Source organism: Astyanax mexicanus, chromosome 13 (assembly GCF_023375975.1).
Source record: "Astyanax mexicanus isolate ESR-SI-001 chromosome 13, AstMex3_surface, whole genome shotgun sequence".
Taxonomy (NCBI): domain Eukaryota; kingdom Metazoa; phylum Chordata; class Actinopteri; order Characiformes; family Acestrorhamphidae; genus Astyanax; species Astyanax mexicanus.
Window position 1 is genome coordinate 408,389 of NC_064420.1, and position 20,497 is coordinate 428,885.

A 20,497-nucleotide genomic window follows, 5' to 3' on the forward strand; every position below is an offset into this window, starting at 1 on the left:
GAGAGAAAGACACAGAGAAAGATACACAAAAAGAAAGACAGATAGAGAGAAACACAGAGAGAAAGACAGAGAGAGAGAAACAGAAACACACAGAAGAGATACACTAAGAGAAAAACAGATGGAGAGAGTTACACAGAGAGAAAGACAAAGAGATACATAAAAAGAGTTGCAGAGAGAGACACAGAGATACAGAGAGAGAGAGAGAGAGATACACAGAGAGAAAGACACATATATACACACAGAGAGAGACATAGAGAGATACACAGAGAGAGAGAGAGACACAGAGATATACAGACAGATATACAGGTAGTTACACAGTGAGAGGTTATACAATTCATCATTTTACAAATTTTACCAAATGACTAATAATTACAAAATAAGACATAAGTAGACTAAAAACGAATTATTTATACATTATGAAATATAAAAATTAACGTAATTTATATTTTTTTATAATTTGAAAATGTGAAAATACTCTAATTCACAGAATAAAAGAGGAAATTTGATCACTTCACTGAAACAGGTGCAGAGGATCAGCTATGAGTGTGGGTTTGATTGTGTGTAAATGAGTGAGCGCTAGAGGGCGCTAAAACCCCGCGAATGAGTAATGCCAGGTCTGATCCAGAGCTGCACAAATACTACAGTATTTACTGATGTAATCATTAATTTATAAATATATAAATAATATAAGATTATGTTTAATTGTATATAAAAACACTATATGAAAAAATAAGACATTTTTGCATTAAATGCGTTTTTTTAGAACGACCCTGAACTCTGTGTTTATATCTGTGTATTATATCTCTGTACTTTCTCTCCTGTTTTAGCTATTAGGTGTATGAACTTATATAGGACAGGTTACACACACACACACACACACAAACACACACACACACACACACACACACACACACAAACACACACACACACACACACACACACACACTCACACACACACACATGGAGGGAGCTTAACCTGTCGGTCAGTCTGCCACCTGTCGTGTCTCTGTGCTCCAGTCTATCTGTGTTTGTCTACAGACAGACCTGGAAAAAATAGAAATAGTAATAGTAAATAGTAATAAAAATAATAAATAATAGATAATTACTGTAAGATTGCCAGTAAATTACCTGTCAGATAATACCACCTTACTGTTTAATAATTTGTCCTGCCATCAGGTCAATATATTTACATTTTAGTTGTTTTTTTTATTATTTGTAAATATATATTTTTGTTTATTTTTTCAAACATATTTTGCATACACAAAATGACGCACCACAAAAAAAGTCAGCAGTAAATATAAAAAATATTGACATTAATAACACAGTAAATGCATATACAATAAGATAGATATAGTAAAGTATGTTAGATAATTAGTATTAGTAAAATAGAACAATGTAGTATGATATAGTTATAATAATAATAATAATAATAATAGTAATAATAATAATAATAATAATAATAATAATAAACGTTTTAGGTTTTTGACATTGTGAAAAAATGTAGATTGTGCTTTTTAAATCTACATTAGAGATTTGTATAGGACTAAAAATCCTAGTTATAACTGTAAAGTATACAATATGATATTGTATAAACAGTACACTACAAACAGTACCAAATACTTTCATATTTCATGCAATACATTTATTAAATTAATTATTTAATTATTATTGTTATTTTATTATTATTTTCCCCGCTGTATAGTGTATGTGTACTAGTGTTGGTTCAGCCCCGCCTCTTAACACTGCTCTCTGTGACCCCATTGGTCAGCGTATGTAAAGGGGGCATGGCTTCGCGTGGATCAGGGTGGAGTCTGAGCGCACCTTGTGTGAGGAGGGATTAGTGAGTGGAGCTCCGCGCTGATCAACAGCAGAAACACGGAGAAAAAAAGTTCATTTATTACCCAAAAAACACCGGTTTCAGCTAGAATGGAGAGACTGTTCATCTGAGAGAACTTTTACAGGAGTTTAATGGATTTATTTTCAGCAGGTAAGACTGTGGAACCTAGAGGATTTATTTTTGTTTATTTATTTATGTATTTATTATATATATAATATTTATCTATCTAGAGTTATGTAGAGTAGCTTTTTTATAATGAGCTTTTACTGTCTCTGATATGTAAAAACTGCTGGATATTGAGGTTTTGTGAGGACAGCGAGTATCTAAAACTATTAGTTTAACTCTCTTTATATAGAAGCGATACAAAATGTTCATGACCTAAATATATTTTATTATAATTATTTACATATAAAACATATAGAGTGAACAGTATTTTAAACAGTCAGTCCTTTAATAACTGTGACTCCATACACACAATGTGGATAGACTGTATTAGGTGAAGATAAATAATAATAATATTTAATAATAATAATAATAATAATAATAATAATAATAATAATAATAATAATAATAATAATAATATTTAATAATAATAATAATAATAATAATAATAATAATAATAATAATAATAATAATATAGTGATATTATACTGGCTCTGATATATAATAATTGCTGGATATTAAGTTCTTCTTTAGGGACAGTATCTAAAACTATTAGATCAACACTCTTAATATAGAAGAAATAAATAGACATTACCTCAATAATATGTGCTAATGGTGATATATTGGTGATTTATTGTGTTTATTTTGTATTTATGTTTGTTATTTACATATATAACAGTAAACAGTATTTTAATCTATATTTTTTCACTGCAGCAGGTAAAGAATATACTATATATTTCCCAAACTATCATTAATTACAATTTATTTGTTTTAATAATTATTATTATTTTACATAAATAATAAAATATAAATAACTGCTGAGGTTTTGAGGTTGTTTGAGGACACTACCTAAAACATTTAGATTAAGAGTCTTTATATAGAAGCGTACAGTAGTGTATCTATATTAAACACAGTGTTGAAACACCGGCGATTTAAATCTGCTTTATAAAGATATATATATAAATATATGCATAGAACTTACGATTCAATATACAGCAGTATATATATATTACAATACTTTAAATAATTATACCATAATATTAATATTAATGGACTTTTTATCCAATCAGAACACTGTGATCTAGTGGGCAGGGATTAAACACATTGGAAAATGAACCCCTGTCTTCAATTTATTATTTATTTAAGGAAAATAATATTAATAATAAAAAAGTTATTCTGTTTTTTTAAAAATCGCTAAAGTATTGCAAAAAAAAAAAAAGAAAAATCACAATATTATCAATGTTATTTTACGCCTACCTTTAAACAATCAATAAACCTTTACTGGTTTCACCCAGAGGTTCATAGTAAGTGTGACCCTTGTTTTCCATGAATTTGTAAGTTAATGAGTTTAGACATTAATTAAAATAATAATAAAAAATATTTTTTGTTAAAAACAACATTCAAAATATAAAAAAAAACATTACACAAGAAAATGAAATTAGGCATGACTAACTTGAGATTTATTTAAAGATATGCAGCGATTATTATCATCATCATTATATTTCCGATAATAATAATATTAATAATAATTGGCATCAATTTACAGACAGGCTCAGTTATACTCACTAAGTTAAAAAAAATGTTATAATAATAATAAAGCTGAGTCTATACAAAGTAGTTAGATGAAACACTGTACAGTATGATATTATACAGCTCAGCCTCTGCAGATAGATTAGTGTTAGGCCTCTAACAGGATCCTGCACTGCATAAATCAATATCTAATAACGTTATGTAATGAATATTAAACCACGTGGCTGTTCATTCACACATTATAGGTAGACAGAGTAGATATAATATATAGATAAAAGACCTGAATCCTAATTTTAGGAGGAAAAAGCATCCAAAGGTGACTTTAATTTTAGTTTGAAGTTATTTGTTAAGGACATAGCTATAGCATAACAGTAGTATTTTACTCTACTGGGTTTTTTTTGTAAGAACAAACATTGTAAATCTACCCTCAAAGGGATTTGACATGGTCTTTTAGGGTCTGATTGTCTACAATAAAAGTTTAGTAGTTTTTAATAGTCAAAATTAAGTAAAGTAAAGGCACTGAACAACCACCCTCCAGTAATTTCCCAGTTATTGTTTTTAACCTCTATATCAATAAAGAGCAAAATGAGAAAAACAATCCGCTTTATAGCAGGAAATTAGAGCAAATCACTGTTTCTCTCTCTCTCCTCCATCTGCTGTGTATTTGTGTGTCTGAGAGAGAGAGAGAGAGAGAGAGAGAGAGAGAGATTAATCCACAGATTGATGGATTTGTTGTTTATCCTAACTCCTCCTTCACCCCCTGGTCAGAGATTAAAAAAAAGAAAAAAAATGTACATTTCTGATAAAGCTCTGTCCAATCAGACAATAAACATCAAAAGATCAACAGAGTTTAAATGTATCAATTATATTTATAGTTAATTTCCCTTACTATATCTGAAATACAATAAAAAGTCATTAAAATGTGCCAAATTCAGCAAGGTTTTTGTCACAGGGTAAATCTGTGGTATTTATTATCTGTAGTATGTAATACTGGAGAACATGATGCCAATATGCATGATAAAAACTGTGATTAAAAACCACCAGGATTATTCCACCAAATATTGATTTCTGAACTCTTAAAACTTTATGAATATGAACTTGTTTTCTTTGCATTATTTGAGGTCTGAAAGTTCTGCATCTTTTTTGTTATTTCAGTCATTTCTCATTTTCTGTAAATAAATGCTCTAAATGAGAATATTTTTATTTGTAATTTGGGAGAAATGTTGTCTGTAGTTTATAGAATAAAACAACAATGTTCATTTTACTAAAACATAAACCTATAAATAGTAAAATCAGAGAAACTGATTCAGAAACTGAAGTTTCATTTTTTAACAGAGCTGTATACCTGTTGTGTTTTTTAACAGTCTGGTTCTCGCTCTGTTTCAGTGCTGGGCTCCACCTGATACCATGGCTCTGCTGAGGTAAGTTCTGAGGAACACTTAGGAATGTTGGGAATGTCGGAGTCGGGGTCTCCGCCCTGTAGGGAAGAGCCTCGGCGTCTGCAGGAGAGGAAGTCAGGCCCAGATCCCAGAACAACTGTAGTATAAACACGGATTAAATGAGTAATTTTCTCCAAGTTACAGAAACAAAAAGTGTGTTTCCTGAAAGCTAAATATATCATCAGTCCAGTATCTCTATACCTACACCTTCTATTTTAACAGCCACGCCTTTACTGTGTGTGCAGCATGTGGATTTGCATTATCTTTTTGAAAAATGTGTGGTTGTTCCCGGAAAAGATTTTGTCTAGAAGGCAGCTTATGTTGCTATAAATCTCCATGTGCAATAATAAAAAACTATATATATTTTTTAGTGCTTCTAAAGGATAAAAATAGATTTACTGTATGTGAAAATGAAAAAAAATGTGGACAATTAATTATTTTAGCTGTTTATTTATGTATATGAAAAGCATGCATCTGAAACAGATCACTCTCTGTGTGTAATGGATCAATATAATATAAAGAGAGTTGATCGGTTGTGTTGTGTTTTTGTATTTATTCATTTATCTTTCCCTCTTTTTCCCTCCAGGATTAGGAGCAGTTTCTCGCTGTATCCAGCTTTACTGCTGCTGTTTTACCATAATAGCAAACAGCCAGCTGTCGAGCTGAAGTGCATCATGGTCTAGCTCCTCCCACCTGCCCGCAGTATGATGGCGTCTGTGGTCTCGTTTGGCACCAGGACCCGGGCCCTGAACCTGAAGGGTGTGGATCCAGAGACCTGCATGATCGTCTTTAAAAACCACTGGGCTCAGGTAATCATTTATTTATTCATTCAGTAAAAATTCAAAACATCAAACAAGCAGGAGGACAAATCTTTATTTATTTTTTGTAGTATTACATGCATATCATATCATAATATATTATAACAATATATATTTTTATTAAATTTAATTTCTAACAAAATATCTACTCTTCTTTATACAAACAAATGTGGCATTGTTTGGGGCTCCGAGTGGTCCAGCAGTCTAAAGCACTGCCACTATGATAAATCGGGAGATCGCTGGTTCGAGTCCCAGTCATGCAGCTTGCCGTCAGCTGCCGGAGCCCAGAGAAAGTACAGTTGGTCTTGCTCTCTCTCTGGGTGGGTACAGTACAGTAGATGGCGCTCTCTCTTTCCCCTCATCACTCCTAGGGTGATGTGAATCAGCACAAGCCTGCGTCTGTGAGCTGATGTATCAGAACCGAGTCGCTGCGCTTTCCTCCGAGCGTTAGCGCTGTGATGCTACTTGCTAATCAGCAGCAGTTCAAAAAGAGGCGAAGTCTGACTTGTCTGACATGTGTATCGGAGGAGGCGTGTGCTGGTCTTCTTTACCCTCCTGGTGTGTTGGAGCATCTCTAGTGATAGGGGGAGTCCTAATGAGTGGGTTGAGTAATTGGCCATGTAAATTAAGGAAAAATAAATAAAATTATTTGAAAAAATTGTTGTTTGGATTGTTTGAGATCCATCAAGTAATGCATATAAATTTTTTTTCTGCATTGCCAAAAAATATCTGTTCAAGATTCGGTATCGACAAATACTTAAAATCAATTACTCGGATTCAGATTTGGACTCAGGAGCACAGTAATGTGATTGGCTAATTTTCTTGTATTATTTTAAAGGTTTTGCGGATTCTGGAGAAGCACGATCCGGCGCGCAGTAACGGGGGGGCGGGACTCCCCCCCTGCCGGCTGGGCCCGATCCCCGGGGACGAGGCGAGCGCGGTTCAGAACTACGTGGAGCACATGCTGTTCCTGCTGATGGAGGAGGAGTCCGGCACGGGCGGAGCCATGGGCCCCATCCTGGAGTTTGTGGTGGTGGAGAACGTAATGGAGAAGCTGTTTCTCTGGAGTCTGCGGCGCGAGTTCACGGACGATATGAAGCTGGAGCAGCTGCGCATGTACGAGATGCTGGTGGCTCAGTCTCGCCAACCGCTGCTGCACCACAAGCCCATCCTCAAGCCCCTCATGATGGTGCTGTCCGCCTGCTCCGGCCCCTGCGCCCTGGGGCCCTCCTGCGCCCTGGGGCCCAGCAGGAGCTCCGCGATGGGCCCCGCGGGCCCCGCGGTGGAGGTGGAGCTGGTGCGGCTGCTGCATCAGCTGTGCCTGGTCCTGGCGCGGGACGCCTCCGTCCTGGAGCTCTTCTTCCACAGCAGTCAGGATCAGGGAGCCGCCAACTTCCTGCTCTTCTCCCTGCTGGTGCCCTTCGTCCACCGGGACGGCCCCGTGGGGGTGCAGGCCAGGGACGCTCTCACGCTCATCATGGCTCTGTCGGCACGCAACGCCGTCGTGGCCAATCACATCGCCCAGAACACGTACTTCTGCCCGGTGAGTGGGAGTGGCATTAATATTGATTTGTGATCATTTACAGCTAATTTCTGTTTTTTTGAACATTTTGCACAATGTTATTTAATACAAATACAATTTTACATTTTCTTTTTCCGGAAACCTTAAGTAAGTATCCACTCCTGGATGATTCATATACATGATTACATGATGATTTACAGCCTCACAGCCTCTTTGTCCTACTGCATTGGACAAAATAAAATAAAAAATCATATCATGAGTGAATTTTATTGCTTAGGGACGATTTGAGAAATAAAAAAGGTACATAAAAGTTATATAAATATATACCTTTTACCTCACTACACAACTGTGAATTATGCAATACTCAACAAAGAGTCCTAACTAAAGAATCAGGTGATTTACTTCCTGGTGGTGTTATATGCAGTGTTATGTGATCGGGAACGGGTGTGATGTCAGTGTGTGGTGCATTCTGGGCAATGTAGTTGGATACTGGAGATCGCAGGCAGATGTGAGGCCCTGTCCACACGAATCCGGATATTTTAAATATTTTAAACCTTAATTTTCAGTGTCTGAAAAGGCCTTTTTCATGTGGACAGAGTGTGGGAGAGACAGGAGCACTCTCAGCACCAGGTGTGACACCTGTTACCTGGCATTAAAATATCGCTTGTGCTAAAAAGCCATACAGTGATGGGGAATTTGTGAAAAGTGAAAAGAATTAGTAAAAGTGTTATGTCTTGTGTTTGCTGTAGGTCTGATATTTGTATAGTTTTATTTTGTGGCTTGTTGTGTTTATAAAGCTGGGTCACCCCTGGTTTAGGGTTCAGTGTCTCTTTAAGGTCGGTGTTTATAACTGATAAAATTCACTGTTGGTGAATCGAGAGCAGATAAAAAGACGCTGCTCGTTGTTTCAGTACTGAAAGTCTCTGCAGCAGCTCTGGATTCTGCAGCTTTATCAGGAGGATTAAATGATCCAGCAGGTCTGACTGAAGGGGAATTGTTCTCCGGGTCTGAGTTCACAGAGCGAGCCTGTTGATCCAGAATCAGATTGCAGGCGGTGTGTGTTCATCAGAGAGACTCACACACACACAACCCCTCTGTTCTGAGACTCTGAGAGAAACAGTGGGCCTGTGAGCGCCTGAATAAAACTCAGATCTCAGATAAATATCTTAAGAAAAGGTTTAGAGAAACAGAGACAAGAGAACAGTGGGCAGATTTTATATACAATATTTCAGGTTTCAGTACATTAACATTTACAAATCATGGAAACTGGAACTATTCAATGCCAAAAACTACAAAAAACAAAAACTATTTATTTTCCAAATGGGAATTGCAAATGTAATATTAGATATGCTATATACTATATATATATAGTAGATAGATAGATAGATGAGTTTACAAAAAGTGATGAAACTGATACAACCACAAAACATTAAATATGAAGTGATCAGATATTCCAACACAAATGTAGAACTAAAACTAACTCTTTAAAGGGGCGTGGCAGAATAAGATGGATAGTTTAGCTTCTCTTTTTGACAACACAGCTGTGTTAGAATATCTAACGTTAGCTGAGAACTGTAGCCGTAGCGTATTGGTGTATTATTTCCTTATTTTTCATTTGGAAACAGTGAGACAGGCAGCAAGACATCAGTTCAACAATTCCACTGGGCTGAGATATAGTGCTGTATATATAAATAGCTACAGCTATAACTCAAATAACTGTTTGTTTGTTTGTATTGTTGGAAATGTTAGATATGAATGTTCTATATAAATACCTTTAAAATGGTTCTTCTGTATTTCTCTGAGAGTCACCTTTAAATAACCCCTGTTACGTCACTTTTTATTAGAAACACAATTTCTAGTCAGATTAAAACTTGTAATTGTGAAATGCCTAGTTGCAGTTACACACACACACACACACACACACACTCTCACACACACACACTCTCACACACACAGACACACACACACACACACACACACTCACACACACACACACACACACACAATAGCTACACAGACAGAGGCTGTGTGACTGGTGATGGTGGAAATCCTGAGCAGATAAGCTCTTATGCAACAGTGTTATTATAATTACACAGGAAAGAGGAAGAGGAGGAGGAGTCCACTGTAGAGAGAGAGAGAGAGAGAGAAACAGAGAGAAAAAGAGAGAGAGAGTTTTAAAAAATGTATTTAATTGAACTTCAACATGATTTTTAACTAATTTTATTCACGTCCTTTATTGATCACTCGTCTTTTTAATATTACTATTTTCCCTCTGTCTGTTTATTTATTTATTTTATTGTTGTTATTATTATTTTGTAATATCTGTTTACTTGTTTTGATAATTGTTTTGTATATAATTATACTCATGCCAATGAAACACCACCGAACTGAAAGAAAGAGAGAGAGAGAGAGAGAGAGAGAGAGAGAGAGAGAGAGAGAGAGAGATTGTGGGATTCAATACAATCACAGGCTGGGTGCCAATAAATTCCAGTGAACCCAGTGCCCACCCAGATAGGCCTTACCACACACACACACACACACTCAGTGTACTACACTACAAAAACAAACCAGCATGGCTGATTCCCCTCCCCCGCTCTGTTAATCTGAGCAGATTTTAATCTCAGTCACGGGATTTCTGCAGTTCAGAGACAGAGCGATTTTTACTGCGGGATTATTCTCTGCTTTTATTCCCTCTTTATTCCCCTGACCCAAATAAACCCACGTGCAGACGCCCCCATGTGTTACAGAACGCAGAGTGTTCTGTTTTTGTTTTTTTACAGTGGACTGGAATTAGTAGTAAATAATAATAATAATAATAATAATAATAATAATAACACTAGTTACAATTGTGTAATTCAGTGGTTGTGTAGCTCAAACTGTGAAACGTGAAGCACACTAAGGTGGTGCACCACCAAATAAATGTAGATTATACAAACTAAAGTACCAGGGGATGTCCAAACCTCTAGGTTTTAAGAATTTGCCTTTTTTTTGCAAATGTAATGAGAACTTCAAAATATTTTTGCTGCATTATTATTGGAATTTATAGCAATAAATTGTTTTTTTTTACATTAACATCAGTATTTACACATCATTTACACGTTATTACACATTACACTATTTGTCCATATCAGTCTCACCTAGCCTGTATTTCCTTGTAGTTTCTGTGGATGAGTTTCAGGTGTTTTTGAGTTTAATAGTTTGGTACATTTATATGTGTGTGTGTGTGTGTGTGTGTGTGTGTTCAGGTTCTGGCTACAGGTCTGAGTGGTCTGTACTCTTGGCTCCCGGCGAAGTTAGAGGTGTACAGTGAGGGATGGCACTGTTTAGAGCGAGCTGATTGGATGCAGGTTCCCGCCCTCGTCCAGTTCCTCAACTCTCTACACTTCTGTAGCACTGTGTGCAAGGTGAGACATACACACACACACACACACACAGGTGTGTAACATATAGCCACCTGAAATACCATAGCAACCACCCTGTTACTATAGCACCATTTAACAAAACCATACCAACCTCACAAAAGCGAAAGTCTAGCAAGACCATGGCCGATTGGCCTGAGCTGCATGTGCCATTGTATAATATGGGAATTGGCCCAAGCTACATATGCTCATACCCCGGTTGCTGAGTATAATACATCAGTTGACCCATGCTGCATGTGCCAAAACACAGTTTCCGAGTATAATGCATCAAACAGCCCGAGCTGCATGTGCCAACACTCTGGTTGCCAAGTATAATATGGGAATTGGCCCAAGCTACATATGCTCATACCCCGGTTGCTGAGTATAATACATCAGTCGGCCCATGCTGCATGTGCCAACACCCCGGTTGCCAAGTATAATACATCAAACAGCCCGAGCTGCATGTGCCAAAATTCTGGTTGCTGTATAATATTGGAATCATCTGAGTTGCTTGTACCAACACCCCGGTTGCCAAGTATAATAGGGCAATTGGCCCGCTCTACTTTTGCCAGCTCTCCAGTTGCCAGGTATAAACCACATATGGCCCAATTCTACATGGCCAATATTAAATCTCTGTCGATGTTGCCGTACATCAGCTCAGAACATTTCTTCAACTATTTTCTGTGTTCAATCTGAAAATGTTTATTTAAAAGTTTAGAAATATTATTAATAATCTCTGCTGAATTATCTGATTCGCTGAATTTTTTGTGTGTGTGTTATCAGGTGGCCCACCCCTCCATCAGAGATCAGCTGCTGGGTTACATCTATAACGGCTTCCTGGTGCCGGTCATGGCTCCTGCTTTACATAAGGTGAGACTGTGTGTTCATTTATTAGCTTATTATATGTCCTGCTTTATTATTTATTTATTTATTTATTTATAAATCTCCTCCACTGTGTGTTTATTGGTCAGCTGACTCTGGAGGAAGTGATGACGACGACAGCGTATCTGGAGCTGTTTTTGCGGAGTATCAGTGACCCCGCCCTCCTCCAGACCTTCCTCATCTTCATCCTCAGACATCGCCATGACAACGTGAACATCCTGGACACCCTGGTCAGCAGAATCAACACGCCCTTTCAGGTGCGTCTGTTGTGAAATTATACTAAATTATATTATATTTTTAATTATACTGTAAATTAATTATGTCATATTTTTTTCTGTGTTTTTTTAGTTGGGTACAGTTTCTCTGGCTCTGTTTCGCACTCTGATTGGTCTGTACTGTGAGGATGTTATGCTGCAGCTCATTCTCAGGTAAGTACTGAAGTACATGTTATTTCTTTGTATTGAAGAGATGCAGAACTTACTCAAAGTGTGAGAAACACACTCGGGTCCGGATGAAAACAACCAAACCGAGACCTGCTAGAGGAGATGATCTGGATTCTCTTGTGGTGAGAACGTGATCCGGTCTCAATCCGACCCAGATATAAAATATACTCCTTTTATTTGAGATAAACTGTTGATAAGGTGCAGTTTTATGAGCAAACGCTGCCTCTGCTGCTCCATGCTGTTTACACACAGAGTATGTGCTGCGTTCACTGCTACCAGCCGCAACACTCCATTTACTACATGTACATCTGTGCTGCATGTCCCATTGAAAACACTGTGTTTAAAAGCGCTAGAAGTGTGTTAAATTAACTGCACAGATATATGCTCCTGCTCTGCCAGACAGCTTCGACCAATCAGAGGAGACAGTCTGAGGTTCTTCATATTGACATAAAACATCTTATAAACACAGATAACGATGCATTATGATCACAGTTCATAAGGCTTAATAATCATGGTTATACATTGTTATATATTTGTACAGATATTTATAAGTATGTTTTAATGCTTTATGAATGCATTATAATGTGTGTATAACGTGTGTATAATGTTTTTGTTTCTGCAGGTATCTGATTCCCTGCACTCACCTGTTGTCCAGCGAGAGACGTAAACTGAGAGAGAGAGACTGCTACTCATCCGTCGCTGCTGCACTCCTCCATCTCACTCCATCCTTCTTCATCTCCAAACCCTGCCCCTCACCCACTCTGCCCCCTAAACCAGACTACATCCTCTGGTCAAAGGTCACCGAAGGGCTGCTGAAGGGGAATATGGGTAATTGAGTTTTTATTATTGAGATGGCTTTTTTTATCAGACACTTTCTAGACTACTAGACACTGACCTGCTATTCGCTGGTTTTACACTTCAGAGGCCGGTTTCCAGAACAGGGATTAAGTCTAGTGAAGGACTTGGACATTCTTTTAATGATTAATCTCTAATTAGAAATACTGAGCAGTCTAGAACTCGGCTTAATCACTAATTACTAGTCTGAGAACTATAGAAATGATTCTTGGCATCACAGGATTTCTAAAATTATGCATTATACGACTGACCAACGACACAGGGTGATGAATTACATGATTTTTCACAGTGGAAAATCACCAGCCTGCTCTTTAGAAACACTTTTTTTTTATGAGAACATCCCAGAACTAAACACACACAGGAGAACTAGCGATGCCAAACCAGAGAATCTCTAGAGAGGAGAATACCCACTGGAAGTGAGCCCAGAATTAATGGGTTCATATGAAGCAACTGAGCAAAATCAGAATTTATTTTATACTGAAATATGTACATTTATAGAAGACTCACTCGTGAGCGCCCTCTAGAGTTTTACAGTGATTTGCTGATGAAAGTGTTCAGACTCTTTATAAATGTTTGTTCTGGACCTGTGGTTCTCTTTCTCTTACTACATGATCCTATTTGCTTTAGGGAATTTTTGACTGCTTTTGACTCCCAGTCACTGACTGAAACAGATATTTAGCATGCCAAAATCGTGTAGTGTGATCCTGGTTTCAAGCTCTAATGTTGTCTTTTTTTAATTGCAGGGCTTGAGGATCTTTTCTCCGGTGGGGACAATGCAGCACACTCGCGTTTGACGAACCCAGAGCCCTTGATGGACAAGAACTACCTCCAGTACCTGAGCGACGCACGCAGCATCATCAACACCAGCGTCCAGGCCTGTAGGACATGGTCTGCACCTTATAATGGACTGAACCCTACACCTGAGGAATACTGTGGGGAGGAGGAGATAGACGAGCGAGGGATGGAAAAAGCGAAAGACGTAGAGATAGATGCTCCACCTCTGGAGACTCCTCCCCCTCAGCCCCCGACTCCACAGCCTCCCTCTGAAACCAGTTCAATATGCGAGCGAGAGAGGGGCGGGACTCTACTGGAGTTAGAATGGGACGATACTTTCGACGTTGCTCCGGAATCAGAGGAAAACCAGCAGATACAGGAGAATTCCCACATAGCGGTGCACTCGATCCCGGACGAGCCCCCGAAACACATTCAGGAGATGAGGAAGAGCGCCATCATGCTGATCCGCGGGTCCTACATAGAAGAGTCCGACTTCCAAGATGACGTCTTAGTTTACAGTCTAATCGCACAGAAAGACGCTAAAGACGACAGAAGAGCTTCCTTCAAAACGACTCAACGAAACCAGAATCACAACCGCTCACGCAGCCACGTACGAACCGAAACCAACAACAACAACAACAGCGTGCAGCTCCACACGTACAGCAACACGCACAACCACCTACACAACCACCTACAAAACCACATGAACATCATCAACCACGCACGCAACCTCATCAACCACCCTAAACCTGGAACGGAGTGTCTTCTGGAGTCCAGAAACAGTGGAAAAGCACTCGAGAGTTTTTTAGAATCAAGCATCAATATAAAGAACCTGGAATCTATAGAATCTGTACAGATATTAAATGGACATGTCTCTGAGGAAGAGTTCATCCACCTGGACAATAAAACCGTCTCACAGGAGCAGGACACACTCCTCAAAACCTCCGGAGATGACTTCATTTCCCAGTGTCTCCAGCTGATCCGCACTTTAGGAGGAGATGAAGAGAGTATAGTAGAAGATGAAGTTCATTTCCAGAGATTAACCACGCTGCTGCACGGCGAGGAAGAGGAGGTGGACTTTAATTCATTTTATAATGATTATGAAGAAGAGGATGAGGATAAAGCTCCTGATGGAAAGAACCATGGCGTCCCATTTACAGGTGAGTTAGTTTTCAAGTAGGAATGTGTTTTTTTTGTAATTTGATTGCATCATCCAAAAAGTCATTTTTCTGCATTAACTATTCTTTCACTTTTTTAGCTGAATAATGTTGGTTGCCAAATATTCAGTTCATTACTTTTTTCAAGCTAATTAATAGGAACTAATGATTTGGAGTGGATTTTTTTACAATTTATCTGGCTGATTGACCCACCCGTTCAGTTGCTACTCTACTACTGTATATAGTGATGCCACAACACAAGGAGGGTGAAGACTAGCACACGCCTCCTCCGACACATGTGAAGTTAGACTCCGCCTCTTTTCAAACTGCCGAGTAGCATCACAGGGCGCTCAGAGGATAATGCATCGACTCGATTATAATACATCATACATCCGTCAGTTTCTCCAGCTGTACATATCCTCAGAAAAGAGTGCAGCGCATCTACAATCTTGCCACTGTTCTACAGGACCGTTCATTAGTGTTCTGCTGTCTCGTCTGGAGAACATGCTGGAGAACTCTGTGGAGGTGAATCTGCTGGTGACGGGGATTCTGGCGCAGATGGCGTCATATCCACAACCTCTACTGCGCTGCTTCCTCCTCAGCACACGACCTGCGTTCCAGCCCAGCGTCCGCTCTCTATACCAGGTACTGAACAGTATGGGGCATAATGTCCCCATCCTTGCACTATTGGCTTCTGTCTCACGTATGTCTATTTGTGTCCTTGTTGTATTGTACATATAGTGTCTCCCATTCTTTTATATTATATATCTATTTTCTGTACTTGCTGTAATTTTTGGGAAGGAGAGTAATATAATTTCAATTCTCTGTATGTCCTCCTGCAGGTTCTGGTTTCTGTTGGTTGCCAGATTGAGCAGTATGTAGCGTCCAGGCCGGAGTTTGCTCAGATGGTGAGAGAAGCTGCTCAGTACCTGTTACTCAAAGACCAAGCCCTAAAGGATAGAGGTACATCCTATTTTAATGTGTGTTTTTGTGATTTGATTGGACTGTGCTGTTAATTGTGTTGAGTTGTAACTCAATTCTATAAACATTTTAGGATTTTCCAGTATGAACCTCCTTTCAAAGTCTTCACTTTGTTTTCCTTCAGCCATTCGAGGGTTAACTTTCTGGTGTGTTTTGGGTCACTGTCCTGCTGCAGGACCCAAGTTCATTTCAGCTTGAGGACATGAACAGAATTTTAGGTAGACAGCTGAACTCATGGTTCCATTTATCACAGCAAGTCTTATAGCCCCAGAACATTAAACTACCACCACCATGTTTTTCTGTAGGTATAATGTTTATTTTCTGAACGCTGACCTTAACTAAGGCAGATTAGACCTGCGGTTCTTTGGATGTTGTTGTGGGTCTTTTGTGACCTCTTGGATGAGTCGTCGCTGCGCTCTTGTGGTAATTTTGGGCGCCTGGGAATGTTCACCAGTGTTCCATGTTTTCTCCATTAATGAATAATAGCTCTCACTGTGGTTCTCTGGAGTCCCACAGCTTTATAAATTAGTTTCTTTCTCATTTGTTCCTGAATTTATTTGGATTTTGGCATGATGTTGAGCTTTTGAGTATCTTTTGGTCGACTTCACTTCATCAGGCAGGTTCTCCTCCTGCATGTGGTGTAGTGTAGTGTGTGCAGAGTTAGAGCTTTAGAGCTGAGATCATTGAGGTGATTAGTGGAGAAGATTGCACTAATCTGAGTATCATCAAGCCGGCTCACGTGTGGAAACACACCACCACACACTGCGCTGATCTGCTGCCTAAACACAACCACTGTCCTCCCACCATTCAGCATATCACACACGGCTATAACACTCCAACACACGGCTATAACACTCTAAAACATGGCTATAACACTCTAAAACATGGCTATACAGCTCTGAAAAAAATAAGAGAGCAGTTAAAAATGATGATTTTCTTTGATTTTATCAAATTAAAATCCTCTGGAATATAATCAAGAGGAAGATGGATGATCACAAACCATCAAACCACCAAACTGAACTGCTTGAATTTTTGCACCAGGAGTAAAGCAGCATAAAGTTATCCAAAAGCAGTGTGTAAGACTGGTGGAGGAGGAGAACATGATGCCAAGACACAAGCTGCAGGTCAGTGGTATACAGTATTAATCTGTATATCAGGCAGTAAGTAAGTGAACAGTCGGGTTTGGAGTTTGTCTCGTGTTTGTTGGACGCAGGACAAATGGGTCAGCGGATCTCAGGAGGATCTCAGACACTTTGGCAGCAGTGGTGGCTAGACCTTCACAAACCGTGTTTGGAGAGACATGTCTGTCATCTGCTGGTGTTGATCCACTGTGTTTTAATATCAAGTCTAAAGTCAGTGCGGTTTTGTACAGCTTCCCTCTGCTGATAACAACTTTAATGGAGATGTGGATTTCATTTTCCAGCAGGATTTGGCACACTGCGTAACAAAAGTACCAATTGGTCTTATATAATATAATATTCTAATTTTCTAAAACACTGACTGTTGGGTTTTCAGTGGCTGTAAACCATAATCATCAACAACAATAAAAGAAATAAACACTTAATATAGATCACTCTGTGTGTAATACATCTATATAATATATGATTTTCACATTTTAAACTGAATTACTCAAATAAAGTAACATTTTACATGTTTATCCACTCCTGATTTGTAGTAAAATTGAATTTCCGACATAATTTCTAAACAGTTTCCTCTTTTCTGCCCCCCCCCCCCCCCCCCCTTCCAGAGCGGGATATCCTGCAGGAGAATGGAGTCGGCTGGTTTATGAATGGACATGTTCCTGGACGGCTGCTGAAATCTCTTCCTCCCTGTCCCAAGATTCCTCCTCAGTCCAGGAACAGAGTGTTCGCCATGTTCCTCTACGCTGAGTTCCTCAAAGAGCTGGCAGCCATCGCCCAGGAACACTCCATCATCCCTGACTCGCCCACGGAGGAGTAAAACCTCGGATTTAACATATACATAAACTTTTTACAACGGCACTTTTTCCACTTACAGAGGGGAAAATAGGTATTTCATACACTGACACCTATAACGAATAGAGAGGTCTGTAATATTTATCAGAGGTTCACTTCAACTGTGAGAGACAGAATCTAAAACAACATTTTTAAATAATTAATGTACATTTTATTGCATGAAATTCAGAAACCTGAAACCTACAGGTCAGACGTTTCCTGAAGTTCTTAAACAAGTTTGCACAAACTCTACTCTACAGCAGGGATTTTCGTCCCAATCCTCCATATAGATCTTCTCCAGATTTTGAAGATTTTGGGGATTTTCAGCTTTTTTCACAGACTTTATATTGGGTTCAGGTCTGGAGACCTTGAAATGCTGCTGTAACATCAAAAGCTGTTGCTGTTAATGTGGCTGTGTGTTTTGGGTCATTGTCATGCTGGAAGATCCAGCCACCACTCATCTTCAATGCTCTTACTGAGGGAAGGAGGTTGTTGGCCAAAATCTTGCAATACATGGCCTCTTTCCACTTTGCAGATAAGTAACCCCACAGTATGATGCTTCCACCCCCATGCTTCACAGTTAGGATGGTATTATTGAGGTTGCACTTATAGTTCTTCTATCTCTAAACTCAAGCAGGTGCAGTTAATACAGGTAATGAGTGCAGAAGAGGAGGAGCTTCTTAATGACTAAAGAAACAGTAACAGGTCTTATTTCACACAGTAAAATGCAAATTAATTACTTAAATATTTATTATATATTTTTTAGATTCTGTCTGTCACAGATTAAATTGTATCTTTGATAAAATTTCAGATTTCTCCATTCTTTTATAGGTGGAAAAACTAGTATCAAATACTTATTTCCCCCCCAGATGTGCAGCCTCAGTACAATTATCATGGAAATATATGTTTTTTTTGTAGCAACAATCAAATGCAAGTGTATAAAATGTATAAAGTGTATAAAATGTATAAGTTAATCCTATTTACACCAGCCAATTAAACCCATCCACTTGGGAGGGGTCAAAATTCAGTTCTTTTATATTCTATTATTTTATTATTTTATTTGTAAAGGACATTGTTGTTGATTTGTCTTTACTAATGCACTTTTTCTGATCAATATGAAACAATTAATGCTGTTTTTATTCTGAATCATGGGCATTTCCACATCATTCTCAAAATGTAGCACCTGTGCTTTAAAAAGTAAAGGTGCGAAAACGCAACGCCATGAACCAATCACCCCTTCATCACTCTCTAACATTGTTGATTTATTCTATAAACTACAGACAACATTTCTCCCAAATTCCAAATAAAATATTCTCATTTAGAGCATTTATTTACAGAAAATAACAAAAAGTTGCAGAGCTTTCAGACCTCAAATAATGCAAAGAAAACAAATTCATATTCATAAAGTTTTAAGAGTTCAGAAATCAATATTTAGTGGAATAACCCTGGTTGGTTTTTAATCACAATGATTTTTCATGCATCTTGGCATCATGTTCTCCTCCTCCACCAGTCTTACACACTGCTTTTGGATAACTTTATGCTGCTTTACTCCTGGTGCAAAAATTCAAGCAGTTCAGTTTGGTGGTTTGATGGTTTGTGATCATCCATCTTCCTCTTGATTATATTCCAGAGGTTTTTAATTTGGTTAAATCAAAGAAACTCATCATTTTTAAGTGCTCTCTTTATTATAGTCTTCATTATAAAAATGGTGGTTCTTCTATGGCGTCGCTCAGACCTTCTGTGGCACAGTTTCATTAGTAATTGAGTGTTCTGCCCACAGCGACTCAGTAAAGCTGCAGATTAAGGGCCTTATTTGTTAAAGCTGCTGGCGTGTTCAGACTGGTTTGCTTGTATAAAATGATTAGAGTCACAGTGCACGTGCCTGAGACTGATGGAAAGCGCACTCATCAGTGATCATCAGAAGAACCCGGCGCTGGAACAGTGTGAGATATCAGATATACCTCTTCTCTGATTGGTTGCTCTGTGTTATTTCATGGCTTTTTTTCTTCCAGTGTGTTTTTATTTATAAATGCATTGAAAAGTTAATTTTTTGTTGCTTCTTTTCTGAAATTCTTTGCATCGTTTGGCAGTAAAGCAGACGGCGTGTATGAAATTATACATTAAATCTTTTACACTCTGAGAGTCTGGACCAGTCTTTACCATTTTTTACTGCCATTGCAGTAAAATATATATATATGTTTTATGTGAACTGTGTTAAGGCCTTGTTTTGGTACACAAGCTACACTGTTATTAAATTATACGACGTTATAAAAAAAATTATACTACGTTTTTAAAAAAGAGACTGGTCTGGAGTGCAGACATCGTAAGTAGTGATTTTTTATTATTATTGTATGTAGGTTTTTATTGATAAGTGTTTTTAATCTGATTTGAATCTCATGTGATTTTACTGCCCCCTTGTGTTGATTAATAAAAAAACAATATTAAAAAATGTATATAGTATTTTTTTCGAAGTGTTAATGTATTATGTTAATAGATTAGATTCATTTATTTAGATTATTTTGTTAGAATTAGTCAGAGAACAGCATTTCCGTTGATTTCTATTTGGAAAACTTGCTTCATAAGTGAAGTTCAGTGCAGGTAAGTGTCACTAAATCTTTTTTAAACATAAAGAACATAAAGCCAAATGCAGCTAAACAGTTAAACAAGGGGGAAATCTGAGTTTCCCAGCTAGTACATAGAGTGTTAGCATTTATATTACATATTAA

At 38.1% G+C, this 20,497-nt stretch overlaps 1 protein-coding gene across 1 annotated transcript; it reads left to right on the forward strand.

Moving 5' to 3' along the window:
• Positions 1-1,846: 1,846 nt before the first annotated feature.
• On the forward strand, positions 1,847-19,909 carry LOC103024807 (FHF complex subunit HOOK interacting protein 1A). Its single transcript, XM_022677030.2, has 13 exons — positions 1,847-1,987; positions 4,916-4,950; positions 5,555-5,777; positions 6,625-7,329; positions 10,554-10,712; positions 11,490-11,576; positions 11,678-11,845; positions 11,937-12,016; positions 12,654-12,859; positions 13,630-14,820; positions 15,284-15,462; positions 15,660-15,780; positions 17,546-19,909. The coding sequence occupies exons 3-13, from the start codon at positions 5,673-5,675 to the stop codon at positions 17,755-17,757; spliced, it is 3,213 nt and encodes a 1,070-aa protein (XP_022532751.2). The 5' UTR covers positions 1,847-1,987; positions 4,916-4,950; positions 5,555-5,672; the 3' UTR covers positions 17,758-19,909.
• Positions 19,910-20,497: the final 588 nt, after the last annotated feature.